Raw genomic sequence first — 16,232 nt, 5'->3', positions numbered from 1 at the left:
CAGCTTTGAATATATTGAAGTATCAGCTATCTTGATATACCGGTATCACATTGGCATTGTTCAGAACTTGTTTGAATAAATTCACAATAATCCCAAAATTTTGCTTTAATCCAGATAGTCTTGTTAGCAATTTGCAATTCCAATAGTTTAAATAAATATTTCCTCTCAAGCAAATTCCAGCACAATATTAAATAAGTCTGCAGACTGATATACAATAAGAACAAAATAGGAAATAGGAATCCAAATTAAAAATGTAAATAATTGCACATCTCTACACACACACACACATCTCTCTGTACTATGACACTAAGATGAAATTGAATGCTATTTTTTAAAAAACCTCACTACTCACCCCAAATGACTTACATGGCAGTACTCAACCACATGACTTAATTATCCAACCAAATATTTCTCTAAATTCTTAAACAGGTTTATTATTAATATTGAAATTAAAGCTTGCATCACCCTTAATTATAACTTAAAATAAAATCTACAGAGATGTGCCATAAGTGAAATGCACAAAACAGATATACATAACTACAGTAGAAACAAATCTTTAAAATGGTAGAGTGAAATTTTCTAATAGATGCAGCTGACATTTTGTGGTATGAAAGCAGATATACTTGATAACAATAGAAAGCTTATTCTGTGGCCTGTTTTTCAGTGTCCATCATCAATTGGTGTCCATCTATTAACACAGCTTTGTTATTGCTACTCCAATGAAACTACAGGGAGGATTGCCTGGAAACTTTTAACACGCGTCTATCCCAAGGCCTAATTATTCAAAATGAAAATGGTGCCCAAAATTCATGGCAGACATACCAAAAATCTTGTTATCAATACTCTTTCTTGATGGATAGAGATATTTATAAGGACATCATACTCTTGTTGGTCCTAAATGGTAATGATGCTGATAGGACATTGAACATACCACCATGGCAGCTGCCTAAAATTTTTGCTATTGCTGCTGCTCCTGAATGGATGGCTGGTATAGTTTAGTGGGATTTAATGCCATTTTTCAGCACATGATAGTCTGTACAAAATTAGCAGCCAGAATATTTGGTGGAGAAAGTGGTGCCATTGTGGTCTCTCAAGATTTGAAAAATCTTGTAACAGTTACTTCTGAATGGATGGCCATACTGTTATTCATAAAGAAAAGAATGCTACTTTCTTGCAGTATATATTTGTTCCTGTATTAACCCTTTACCTCATACAAGCGTCTTTGGATGCCTCTACTCCATTCGCATGGAAGCGCCTTTTGACGCCTCAATAAGATTCGCACAGAAGCACCTTTTGACGCCTGTGGTAAACATCAGCCATTTTGAGCTAGTTTTCATAACGCCACCTTCGGGGAAAACCCCCCATTACATACTACATTCATTTCTGCGAATGACAATTACGTCAGATCACATGGTCGCTATTCATGCACTGGTCGATATCTGCTATTTAAAGTAACTGGGTCATAATCTCCACTCTCCAAAATGGCAGCCACGGATTTCATTCAGTACGTACGAAGTTTTCACGATCAGAATAACAACCACGAAAGATTCAATAAATTAGGTAAAGTCTCTGATATTGATGTAGGCAGCAATTAGTTTTTATACATTATCAAATTCAGATGACTTAGTGATATAGATGCACACGAAAACCTTGTAAATTTCGAGTATGGGAAATGGCAGCTACGGTCGGTCACGCGGCCTCACTGACATGACGGTGAACGAGTTCTCTCTCGATTTTAAAGCACATAAAATATTCTTCTGTGAAAAATAAGTACACAGCTATAACAATCGGACATTACTCTTAAATTTTTCCACATATAATATATGTGTACCAAAAATGTAAAATGGTTAAAATTGATGTTAAACGTAACAACACTACATTGCTTAACAATTCACAGGCAGGATTTCATTCAGTACTTACGAAGTTTTCACAAGTAGAATCACAACCACGAAAGATTCAATAACCTTGGTAAAGGCTATGATATTTATTTAAGCAGCAATTAGTTTTTTATTGATTATCAAATTCAGATGACTTAGTGTTGTAGACGCAGACAAAAAACATGTAAATTTCGAATATGGGAAATGGCAGCTATGGTCGGTCACGCGGCCCCACTGACATGACGGTGAATGAGTTCTCTCTCGATTTTGTAGCACATAAAATATTCTTCTGTGAAAAATAATTACACAGCTATAACAATCGGACTTTACTCTTCAATTTTTCCACATATAATAGATGTCTACCTAAAACGTAAAATGGTTAAAACTGCTGTTAAACGTAACACCACTACATTGCTTAACAATTCACAGGCATGCCTATGCAGATGCAGTCTGCTAGGTAACAGGTGTTCTATTTATAGCGTGCTGCACTTTGTCACTATGCTTTATGAGGTAAAGGGTTAAAATGATGCTGATCTAACCTGCAAAATGGATGTCTTAATATGATTTCTTCTGTGGATGGTTTTATCAACATTGGGTTTTCACTGAAACACTGTAGCATTATTTAGTTGATTATTTTGAAAATTTACATGGACATATCTTGACATTGTCTGAGACATGTTCATTGATTCACTCTCCTCAGAGTTAATGGCCAAGCTTAAGACATGTAAGAAAATATTTTGTTATGCAATCTGGTCTCTTAATCTCTTAAAGTTTCTAAGTAATAACAAATGGATTCAGTACTCATTAATTAAAAAAGTCAGAAGAAATAGCCTTATCTTAGATTCCTGAACAGTCTTTGTAGCTAATATAGCATCAGTCCCTTCAAAGTACTCTTGTTTAGTGTCTTCATTTTCAGGATCCAAACCATCAGCTGAGGTTAAGTGCACAGGTCATGTCTTAGATGTTCACTGATTGAGTACATATTAATAGATCTAATTATATTGATAGGATGTGAGCTAGATGAATCACATGTGAAGATAACCACTAAATGTAGGAACCAGCAGTCTGACAATCGATATGGGATTATTTTGTGAATTTGTTGCTTGTGCCAACTGTTTTTAGCAGAAATTGTGGAATATAGTTGTACTTGGGAGCTGTGTTTCATTTTTTACATTCTGATGTTTGATTCTTAAGGCCAGACATTTTTCATTAGCACAAGCCAGTTTTGTCATACAGTCATACAAAAGATAGGTCAGTGTGACCTAATTTCCATGTTTGAGTGATTTATGTATTTTCAGTTGTTTGTTATGCTCTTAACATCTTTGACCCTGTTTTACACACATTTATCAAAATTAGCGATTTGGTGAAGCTCAGAAAGATTGATTCAGCCATGCCAAAAGAAGGTCACAGTTGTCTTTTTTCCACACTTAAGTGACTGTGTATTTTCAGCTATTTCTGTTGTTACATACTGAATGTATTGGCCCTTATTTCACTTACACTTATGCTAATTAGTATGCAGATGCATTTCAAGGAGAGTAGCTGTCATATCAAGTTGGATTGCTGTGATATACTTCTCGACCTTGAATAAAGTTTGTATTTTCAGCAATTTTCATGTTATATTTTGTGTATCGTAAATCCTATTATGCCCTGTTAATGAAACTTTGTTTCAATCCTTCAGGGCAAAAACATGTACTTTAATGCATCTCAGTGAGTAGTATATTGCAGCAATAAATCCTTCCTCCATATGATGGCTTAATCATTAACTTAGCCAGTCACAAAATGGTTTCATTCCATCCAGACCAGCCTTGCTTGGTTGTCATGGCATACACCAGTATCAGTTCTAGTCAGTTAACTCCCCTTTCCATGTCCAGTCCTTTGTAGGAGTCTGCTGTAATTGTCTGCTCCAGCTCTGCTACTAGTGGTGAGGGCATTTGTGTTTACAAATAAATACTTTGTTTACTTTTAAAAATTTCATCTCATCTTATGCCCCCTATATAATATTATAGCCTGATATGTTTTGTTAGTTTGATTAGCGAATGAAGTTCACATTTTCATAACAAGATACCATAAGTGTTGAATTCTAGCTGTAATGGTCATAGGCCAGAAGAGTTTGTGGGATGATCTTTTGACAAATCACCTGTTGTCCTTCTGTTCCATTAGCACAAATTTATTATTGCTGCTTTTCCTAAACAACTTGGAGGATTGCTATGAAACATTACACAAACATTTATCTTCCAGTTGGTCATAAATGAAAATAATGATCTGATGACCAATATGGATGCCACAGTGGCCATCTTAAAAATCTTGTTGTGACTACTACTCCTGATGGAAAGTCATATTGACATGGATTTTTTGTGTCTGGTGTGTTGGAAATGAAAATGGCACCAATCTGAAGTCCAATATGCCCAATATTATTTGTTATCACTACTCCCCCTGAATGAAAAGTAATATTGCCATGAATTTTTCACCAGAAGACTTATTATGATGTATAGTTGGGCATAAGTGAAAATGATGCTGACCTGATGTCCAGGATGGCCACCACTGTTGTTATCTTGAAAATGTTATCACTACTACTTCTGAAATGCTTATTGATCCTAAATGAAAATGGTGCCAATCTGACGTCAGTATGCCCACCAGAGCAGCAAGTTTCAAGATCTTGTTATTGCTGAAAAAATATCAAACATTTTCAACACTCAGCAGTCAAAAGGAAAAAATGGTCTTATCTTGAATTAATGGAAATTCTTTTTAACCAGTAAGTGACATTCAGGGACTAAATTGTATTCCTCTGAAATAATAAAATTTCTGTACATATATTTGTAAAATTATTTAACCCATAAATAGATGTTTGTTCCTCATAATATAATTGCATATGTTTCTCCCCAGTGAAAACTTGTAAAAAAAATTTAATCTCATATTTCTTATTTGATTTCAGTCATTTATTAGGATGCATGATTGACATTCACTTTGCCACTGTACAATTAAACATTATAATGTTTTGTCAACAATCAGTTGGTCATAATATTCTGGAATATCAAGGGGGAATAAAGAAATGTACACCGTACCTTTAAAACTTTATTCCATTTCTTATTTTTTCAGTTCAAGATGTTTGTCAGAAAATGTATTTATCTGTTTTTGTCCAAAAAAAGTTTATATTTTTTTTCTTTTTAATTAGGACTTTTCCACGCGTTCCCTGGAGATGAAAGAGGAGTCCCCTTCTATTGTGCAGGCAGATCAGGAAGAAGAGGAGAAGGAAGAAAATAAAGATGAGCACATAGACGAGATTCCAACTCAATACCAGATGAGGAGAACGTGGGAAAGCAGGTGAAGTGTGAAGTGGAAATTTGTATACACCTGTTCCTTTGAGGGCATTATGGTCAGTAAACATAGTTAATGACAGTAGTGGTGTGAGTATACTCAAATTTTGACAAACAGTTATGGAGGAATGGAGTGGGATGGTAGCTGTCATTCATGATTTAAATTTTATTTCTCCTGGGATCACTAGAACAATGGAATTGGCCACATGGTGAGTTAGTCAGTAAGTCCAGTGTCAGGAAATCAATAATTGGAGTTCATACTGTTTTCCTTTTAGCAAATTTATGACAGAACATGGATTAAAATATGGTGCTTATCATAGGCTAGTTTTGTTTTACAATATTACAAGACATACTGTGATGAGAGTCAATGTGGCTCAATGGTTAGTGTGCCAGACTTGCAACTAAAAGGGTATGGGTTAGAATCCTATAGTTGGACGAGAGAGGCAATTTACTCATATTGCCTCAGCATTAAATAACCCACTTGTGTTGCTGTGCCAAAATGCACCAAACCAAATAAAACCTAATACTGTGACCATCTCTTTAATATATGCTATATAAACTTTATCAATTATCAGTTGTTACTTTCCTGGGCCTCAGATAGTTTGCATGTAATGGCAGAGTCTGGACAAAAGAATTTCATTAAGGGAACTGACCTAATGAACCGAATATTGCAAAATCAGGCTAAGCAGTATTGTTGTTACAGAGTATAAGGATTCAGTATTGAAACAGCAGTGAGAAAATGTTAGTACGGCAGCAGTATGAAACAGCAGTGAGAAATGATAGCACTGTAGTAGCTTCTACATTGAGGAAAAATTCCAGGTTTGAAGACCAGTAGCCATGATCTATGCTTGACTTGGCATTATTGACATGTGGAAAATAGAAGTGGATTTTAATATTTATAGGTATGAGATCTTAAGTCAATTCAAGTTGATAAATTGGGTGATATCCTTTTTAATATCAATGACAAGTTGACATGCATTACTCAGAAATGTGTGGATTTGTAGGATTTGCCTCTCTCATAACATAGCTGATGTATTGATCTTCCAGAGGCTTCAAGACTTGATTTCCACTCATAAATTGACAAAACTGGACCCACAAGTATGTTTCCATTGATTAATTTTAATATAGCAATTTAAACATAAACATGAACTAATCTTAAATATAGCTTTGTCAGATTTCTGAATATAACTTAATGTTTTCTTTACAATAGACTACACCATCACATCAATCACATGCTTACAGAATGCCAGATCTGGGAAAATAAACTTTAATAAAAAGCCTTCTTTATGGTCCTCAAGGAAAATGGGGCTAATTTGATGTCCATTATCTTGTTATCGCTACAGAAAGTCCTACTGATATGACGTTTTCACCAGACGACTTCTTATGATGTCTAGTGGTTGTAAATGAAATGTTGCAAATCTGATGTCTAATATGGCTACCAAAGTGGTGATCTTGAAAATCGTTTAATTACTTTTCCTGACTGGATTATCATATCAGATGTGGTGTTCACTGAAAGACTTCTTATGGTATCTGGTTGGTTCTAATTAAATGTTGTGCAAATGTTATACTTAATATGGCTGCCACAGTGGCCATCTTGAAACTCTTGTTATTGCTAATCATCCTAAATTAATATGGGTTTTTTGCCAGACAACTTTTTATGGTGTCTCTTTGGACAGCATTGAAAATGGTGCTGATCTGATGTACAATATGGTCACTTCAGCAACCATCTGGAAAATAATGGTATCACTAGATGGTTGTCTCAGCATTACTTTTTTACTTAGCGTGTTATGATGTCTAGTTGGTCCTAATGGTGCCATATGGGAATTAAATATTCCTGCTACAGTGGCCATCTTGAAAATCTTGTCACTATTTCTCTAGCTTGAAGGATGATATTAGCATGGGCTTTTTACTGAAAGACTTGTTGTAGGCTGATTGGTTGTAAAGGGACATGGTGTGTATCTGACTTCTAACATTACTTCCTCAAATGCAATCTTGAAAATCTTTTACCACAACTTGTAGATGGCAGGTCATATCAACCATTGTTCATCTACCAAAAAGACTTCTTATGTCAAGTTGGTACTAATTAGAAATGGTACCAACCTGACATCAAATATGACCACCATGGCATCCATCTTGACAGTCTTGTTATCATTACTCCTTCAAAAGAGAAAATCCACCAGAAGACTTCTTACGATGAACATGGTGCAAAGCTAACATTCAGTATGTCCACCAAAACTGCTAATTTGAAAATCTTGTTATCACTGAGGAATATTAAAGGTTTCAACAATTGGCATTTAAAAGGAAAAGATGGTCTTAACTCGAGTTACTGGAATTTCAATTCAGCCAGGGGTCAATTCCTTTGAGGGACTCTTGTTATCACATTTCATGTACATGCAGTAAGCATTTCATCTTAGACCATGTGACTACTGAGCAATGGGTAGACCCAGTGATATTATTCACTGGTTGAAATCAAAAAGAGTGAATTAAGAAGAAAGAAAGAATTAAAAATTGGAAAGCACATACCAGCAGTTCACAGTTGATTGCTGGATTACTCTAGTAAAAAATTAGGGCCAAACCATAAAATGAAGTCATGGAATCATGAACAGATTTTAAGGTTTGCATTACCACATTTTCATACCTCAGTCATAAAATAGCAATATAGATTGTATCAGTGAAGTAACATCTAGTGAAGTAACATCTGTCATTAACTGGGTCAAAATGCATATTGTTTAACATACATGGAATTTCTATAGACAGTTTCCTTCACTTACTTCATTTACGTCATTTGAAGTGTGGTGACATACCAAATTTAAGTAGCTCATTGAACTATACCAATGACAGTGACACTTAACATGTCATTGTGACTTGATATTTCATGATGTCTTAAGTGAATAATGATATACAAAATTTCAATATAGTCTGTAGTTGTTGATGACCAAGTTCACTTGTTCTTGGCAAGTTTCATTTCGTTTATACATGCTACATGTAACTTTGCAATTGTTGCAATTCAAATATAAATTCAAAAGGGTTCAGTAGGGGATTTGACGGTAATGCAAGTGTCAGTGGTGTTCATCACAACACTCACTAGAGACTGTATGGTCCTGGTATTCAAACTTTTCTGCTGGATTCTCGGAGTGAATCCTGGTCAGAACCAAGTGAATCAAGTTAACATATGTTGATATGTTTGCAGTATGTGCAAATAATTAATTGCCCTGTGGCCTCCCCCTTAATTTTGTTTTGCTGGTAAAACTCTGATGACCATGAGTTCTGGACTTATTTTGTTGGTCTTTGCTGATACTAATGATAGCTAATTGCTGCCTAAATTGGCTTAAAAAAAGAATCACACTTGAACACTATTCTGACAATTTAAATGATCGTTGCTTTGTATTTTATATATGCAGTAAAATCCGACTTCAGAGAAACATTGCCGCTGTTCACATACTTGTCAAATATCTACAATGGCTTATACATTGTCATTCATAGGAATGATATGTAATAACTTTTCTTCTCTTACATGTATCTAGCATCTCTTTGAATTACCTATATTGGGTTGTTCTACCCCCATTTTCAGGCACTATAATGAAGAGTAATGTCTCTACTGTGGATAAACTGGTCATATGACACAGGTATGCCATCATGGCAAACAGAATGAGTGCTTCAGATGCTATAAATATGGACACAAACAAAGACTTTGTCGATCAGTGTATTATACATATTAGGAAGCTGGTAAAGAGGAGAATGCCAGTGCTTTATTTAGAACAAATCAAAATGTACCTTGAGTGAGACTCTTGACTCTAACTATTCAATGGACACTATTGTAAATGCAAAAGTTAATGGATATTCAGGGTCTGTATGTGACTTTGAAGATACTAATATATATGAACATTTAAATATGGAAATAGGATGTCAGAATGATAAAAGCACACCGCTCCCTTGATAACTCGTGCCCGGATAACTCGCGATCCCGCTTATAACGCGGTGTCCGTCTTGGCTCCCAATTTTTTCCAGAGAAAATGTATTTAAAATATCTTTAAAATATGCTGAACATGAAAAAATTACGATAAAAATTGATAAATTAAACCTTGATACATTGCTCGTTTTATCATCGAAAATGGTGATTAATGCCCTTAAAAATATAATCCATATTTTGAAATTTGCAAGTTCTAAAGAAGAATTAATTTCAGAGATCTCGAAAACGCTTAATTACGTGTATTTGGATGCCAATTTTTTATCTGGGATGCAGAAAATCACTGAGGCGGGAGTCCTCCGTACGCATGTAATAGGTGAGCGGGAAAATTCAAAGATTTGCCGGTGCTGTTTCAGCCACCTGCTTTGTGGGAAAATGTGTTGATCAATTAACTGTGCTGATATATACAATGACAGAATTCAGTGACTGAAAGACTCTTTGATGTACTGTTGCCATTTTGTAAGAGTACAGTAAAAAGAAAAAAGAACATGATGCAACAGCTAGGCGGCTAGTTCAAAGGCTTTGACTAGCGGCCGAGTGAGAAAATGTACTGATATTTAGTGATTGACTTCAGAGGCAGAAAGACCCAGTTTTAAAATCCTAGCGAGACCTCTGTTTAAAGATATCATATATTAGGTAAGTTTTTATGATAAATAGTTGTCAGTATACTGTAAATAAACAGTCTGGTGAAATAGCGATCAATGAAAACTTCTGGTAAATGCTAACAGGTGGCAACAGAGAATGAAATAAACACCAATTAAACGTCTTCCTGTGTGAAAGTCACGTTCTAATCCTTTAATTCCGTTTCAGTGTAAACATTATAATCACAACATATTATGTTCATTGAAAACATGAAATGAGTCAATCGACCATCACATCGAAACCCGTGAGTACTTCTGTGAGAACCTAATTACATGTACATGCTGGCTTTGTTTTGATCAACAACTTGGGGAAGTGTTTGTTGCATTAAAAAAAACATCGATTACAAGAGACCTCAGGTGCTGGATTAAGGGTCTTGGAGCTGCCTTTGACTAAAAGCAAAACAGTAACAGAGACAACGACGATGATAGTGACTTCGAATGTTTCAGTGAAACTGATGTCATTAATGCTGAGGCTGTTTGGGAGAAATTCGTACAGACTCATGGTCCTGAGATGGGCATTTCTCTTGATGATATGGAGGAGTGGATTTGTGCTGACAATGATTGCCCCACAGCCGAATACATGTCAGATGAAACTATAATTATTTCTATAGCGGACAAATTTGCAGCAGAAGACGATTCTAACTGGAGTAACACAAGTGTTGAAAGTGATGCAGATGCAGATGTTGCACTCCCCACCCCTCTGCACCGGAAGCAATCAAATATTTTGATATTGCCATAAGGGGGCTGGAGAGCCAAAATGTTGACTACATAAAGCTCATGCAGTTGAGAAATCTGAGGGATTTTGCTTGGCAGCAGAGAAACCAAGGAGTAACATGCACACAAAAATATAACTGATTTTTTCAAAAAGTGAATTGATATTTGTCAAGCATGGTACAAACGGCAAGTATTAACTTGTTCTAATTTGCGTTGTTTTAAATTTGTAGACCAATTAAATATGTCTGCACTGATTAACCCTTGTTTTTTTTTTTTTTTTCCATTTTACTTCTATCACATTCAAAAATGTTTATCTATCTATTGTTCGATCGACACTGTTTCTCGAAAAGAGTCGATCTTTTGTATATAAAAAAAACGTCTAATTTGGATCAAACAATAAAACTAAAATGTATCCAATTCAACATAAAAATTAGTGACATAGTACACAATGTGTGAAGTGGTACACATGTTAAGCAAACAGAAACCACATGGAATAATGTTTTCGATGTTCGCCTCAATATACTGTAATTTATCCTGAAATTAATGTTGTCCTATGAGGAAATAATAAAGTACACCATTATGAAGAGATATTTATTAACATTTAATCTCAGAACAATTATAAAGTGAGTATTCAACAGTATAATCTGCCTACCCCCTCCCTTATTTCTCCATTATGTTGTTAATCACTTTATTGGTTTTGGGCTTATTTTATAGGTCCCTTGATAACTTGCACATGACTTATAGTGCGGTCGATGTTTCTGGACCCTGATGTGCGCGAGTTATCGAGGGAGTGGTGTAGTATGGAGACCATCTCTTTGAGTACCCAATTGTATGATGACATACATATAATTGATATGAAACTAAATACAAAAGGTTTTAACATAGGTCACTTAAATGTACAAGGTATAGTGGGAAAAATAGACCAAATTAAGTTAATGCTGTCTTCCAAGGAAAATAATATACATGTTTTAGGACTCACTGAAACCAAATTAAATGCTAACCACAATGGTACTCTATTACACTATCAAGGCTACAATAAACCATTACGCAGGGACAGAGAGACAGTAGGGAAGATGTAAATGCAGATAGACAACTTGACTTGGAGTCACATGAAATTGAGAGTATCTGGGTGGAAATTTCTCAAAATAATTCAAAATCATTCCTGTTGGTTTCATTTATAAGCCACCTTCCTCCAAAGCAATTTGGAATGATAACTTTTTGAAACAAATGGAAAATGTTCTTGCACAGGAGAAAGAAACATAATACTCGGTGATATAAAAACGACCTTCTCAATACTCAAATAAGGAACACCTGGATGGAATTTATTGAATCATTAGGCCTAGTCCAGCTGGTAAATGAGCCTACAAGGGTAACAGAAAAATCAAGCACTCTTATTGATCACATTTATACCAACCTACCAGACAATGTGGCTTGTGTTAAGGTTCCAAATGTTGGTCTTAGTGACCACTATCCTACCTTTTTGACAAGAAAGGTTAAATGCAAGAGACCGCTCAGTGGCCTAGTGGTTAGAGCATCCGCCTCGGATGTGGGAGGTCATGGGTTCGATCCCCGGCCGAGTCATACCAGAGACTTACAAAAATGGTACTAACAACTGCCTTGCTTGGCGTTCAGCATTAAGAGGTTAGTGTTAGGACTGGTTGGCCTGGTGTCAGGATAATGTGACTGGGTGGGACATCATGCTACATGTCTGCGGCATGATTCCTCAGTGCTAGACATCACTATAAACTGCCACATTGCAGACATTGTAGCGATATGACTGAAAAATTGTTAAAGCTACGTTAAAAATCAAAATCACACTCACAAATCACAAATGCAAGTGAAATAGGAAAAATACACACAAATCTATCACTTACAGATCATTCAAAAATTTTAATGAAGAACAATTTCTCAATGACCTATATAAAATTCCATGGATTATAATCCAAAATTTGGATGACATAGGTGAAGCTATGAGGGTGTGGACTGACTTATTTATGGATGTAGTCTCTAAGCATGCACCACTGAAAGTACATCAAGTAAAGAATGAAATCCAACCTAATTGGCGTACTACTAAAATCCTAGATGCTGTGAAAACACAAGCCCCATTCAAGGCTATGGGAAACCATGCACAATATAAAGTATGGAGAAATAAAAATATCAAGTATGATTAAAAAAGCTAAAAAAGAACTGATTATCAATCATTGCTTGAAAACCAAAAGAGCAACACAAACTTCATTTGGAAAGTCTTCAATGAACTCACTGGAGGAACACACAAAGATCAGACAAATACACTTAACTCACTTCTGGCAAATGACACCATAGTCATTGATGACACTGAGAATGCAAATGTTTTCAATGATTTTTTCACCAACATTACCACAAAGTTAAAAGAACCAGTGATAGAAAACAACTTTAATGAACTGAAAAAGTTATGCGTCAGCAAAATCTCTAAGGAGGTATGTTTCTCTATCCCACCAGTATCAAAAAACTTTGTTAAAAAATGTCTCAGTGAACTTGATACCAAGAAAGCTACAGGACTTGATCAGATTGGTCCACGACTCATTAAATCTTCTGCCTCTGCTATTGTAGATAGCATAACATTCATAATCAATTTAAGTATTGCAACCTCATCTGTCCCCAAAATAGGGAAAACTGCAAAAGTAACTTCTGTTCACAAATCTGGTTCAAAGGATGATGCTGATAACTACCGACCAATCTCAGTGCTACCAAACTTATCAAAATTGATTGAAAAACATATCTGTGACTCATTCATGTCATATTTAACCAAAACTTGCTGTTACACACTAATCAATCAGGCTTTGGATAGAAACATTTTTGTTAGACTGCCTTGATCTCCCTAAATGATAAATGGCTTCAAGCACTTGACCAAGGTAGAATAATAGGATTTGTATTTGTAGATTTCAGGAAAGCTTTTGAGAGAACACAACATGTTTGTATAAATAATGTTCTGTCTGAACCTTTACCAGTTTGATATGGAGTACCAATAGGCTCAATTCTAGGTCCATTACCATTTATTTTATTTATTAATGACCTACCACTTTTACTAAGAGACTCAATATCATCTACAGATTTCTATGCAGATGACACAATATTGTCAGACATCCAAAACAATGGCTTCAAGCACTTGACCAAGGTAGAATAATAGGATCTGTATTTGTAGATTTCGGGAAAGCTTTTGACATTGTGGATCATGAAATCCTTTTGAAGAAACTGAAAATCTACCAATGTGATTAAAGCAGTTAGATGGTTTACTTTGTACTTAAGTGAGAGAACACAACATGTTTATATAAATAATATTCTGTCTGAACCTGGACCAATTAGATATGGAGTACCACAAGGCTCAATTCTAGGTCCATTACTATTTATTTTATTTATTAATGACCTACCACTTTTACTAAGAGACTCAGTATCATCTACAGATTTCTATGCAGATGACACAACATTGTCAGACATCCAAAACACAAAGCATGAACTCAAAATTTCTTTACAGAATGTCCTAAACAAACTGGACAACTGGTGCACATGCAATGGCTTGATGGTAATTACTGGTAAAACTGAAATATTACTTATCTTAATACGTCAAAAAACAACAAATCTTGACATGGAAGAATACAAATCTGCAAATGGTCTGTCATAATAGACTACTTGGTGTTTTGGTAGATAATAACCTATCCTATACTGAACATATCAAACATATAAGTAAAAAAGTCAATTCAAGTCTATGGCTTCTCAGTAGGATAAGACATTCTCCCTGAAAGGCACAGAAAACTATTTTATAACAGTTACATACAACCCTATTTAGACTACTGTAATACAGTAAGGGGTAATTCAAATGATAAAAACATGATAAATGTCAAATTAATAAAAAATTACATTCATATGTGAAGGAAGTGAAACAAAATCAAACATGATAAAATGTTCATAAATATGGTTATATGTTTAATTTTAAAAATTAATTTGTGACAAATACAACTTAGACTTTGCAAAGAAAATAGTAATAGTTTATGGAATTATTTTGCCATGAAAAATGAAAGCATGCTTTTAATTTCATTAGTTTTGTAACAAGATTACTTGGGAATTTCTGACTGATGGAAACTACCATAGTACCTGTATGTTGAATAAGTCCTGTGGTACATACCATCAGAAACAAATACCACGGTAAACCATTATACCTGTAATACCATGCACCTCTATATGACACATTCAGTTTTTGAAGATGAACATAATAACCTACCACAACAAAAGCCATCAACACATTTTTTTTCTTTCTTTGCTACTGACATGGTAATTTCATGTACAAACTGATAAAGCACAACAGCAGCTCTTCTGCTGGCCTGTTTTGTTTGCCATTATGTCGGTAATAAACAATGTACTTGGCAGAGGGGGAATAGTTAATAATACTATATAACCACAGGCTGAACCATTGTTTGATTCTCATTAAAAGAAAAACTCAGTAATAGAAGGAAAAACTTAGGAATTAATCAATACAACTTTTATCAGATTTTTGCATTTATTTGTTTATTCTCTTCCATTCCCTGTGGGGCCCCGAGTGGCCGAGTGGTCTAAAGCGTTCGCCGTTACGGATCACTGCCATCTCACCTCTGTCTGCGCCGGTTCGAGTCTCAGATTCAGCCAATGTAGATATGTGAGAAAGCATGCCAGTAGCTTCTCGTGGGTCAGTGGTTCTTTCCGGGGTTTTCCCGGGTTCTTCCTCCACCATTAATACTGGCCGCCATATATGGCCTATCGTGTGCTGAAAAATGGCGTTAAACCCCACAACAACCAAATCCATTCCCTGTGTCGGTCAGATTAATTGTTTAAAATGGAGAATGGTCTTTCTACAAACTACTTAAAGGATGTAATTTGACATTTTGTTATTAACAACTAATCCTACAGTAATTGATCTCTCTGCTTCCTTTCTGTAAACTTACCTTATATCAAAATTAATTTCTGCCTTTTACAGTTTACCAGCAGAAATTATAAGTAATGTATGTATACAGTCTCAAAACTTTCTAGAACCAGGATAAACATATTCTCATTTGTTGCATGTAAATACTGTAATTGCATTGAATTACCAGTGAAATTTGACTGAAATAGTGAAATTTCAGTTAATATCAACTGTTTTACTGAAATTTCAGTAACTTTTCAAATGGTTTCAAGTGAAATAATGGATACAAATTATAGATCACTTATTTAACCACAGTGATATTTCAATACAAGTGAAATGTAATTATACAGCTGTTATGACCGACACAAGATACGGAAATTGTACTGTAGACTGAACACTTTTGAATGTGCAAACTGCAATGCTGTTGTGATTGCTTGAAGTTGAATGAGCCCTCAATCCATAGGCAGCTGTGACAAATGCTTATTATGATATAATGATGCTGATTTTCGTCAACCGCTCCGGTGGCCTAGTAAGTGGTTAGAGCATCTGCCTCAGATGCAGAAGCTCACAAGCTTGAACTCTGACTGAGTCGTACCAGAGGCTTATAAAAATGGTACTAATGGCTGCCTCAGCATTAAGAGGTTAGTGTAAGGACTGGTTGGCCTGGTATTGGGATAATGTGACAGGGTGGGACATGATGCTACATGCCTGCAGCATGATGCCCCAGTGCTAAACATCACTTTAAACTGCCACACTGCAGAAATCTTTTGATATGACTGAAATTTTTTTAAAGCTTCATTAAAAATCCAA

At 35.3% G+C, this 16,232-nt stretch overlaps 1 protein-coding gene across 1 annotated transcript in view; it reads left to right on the top strand.

Annotated features, from left to right (window-relative positions):
• Positions 1-16,232, top strand: part of LOC149786021 (E3 ubiquitin-protein ligase rnf213-alpha-like) — a 559,813-nt gene that overhangs the window by 166,491 nt on the left and 377,090 nt on the right. The window contains exon 18 of the mRNA XM_089978097.1: positions 5,050-5,198. Within this exon, the coding sequence (XP_089834223.1) occupies positions 5,050-5,198 (149 nt within the window). The remainder of the gene's footprint in view (positions 1-5,049; positions 5,199-16,232) is intronic.

Source organism: Sinohyriopsis cumingii, chromosome 12 (assembly GCF_028554795.1).
Source record: "Sinohyriopsis cumingii isolate HCF-2022 chromosome 12, ASM2855479v2, whole genome shotgun sequence".
Lineage (NCBI taxonomy): Eukaryota > Metazoa > Mollusca > Bivalvia > Unionida > Unionidae > Sinohyriopsis > Sinohyriopsis cumingii.
This window is presented reverse-complemented; position numbering and strand designations above follow the sequence as displayed.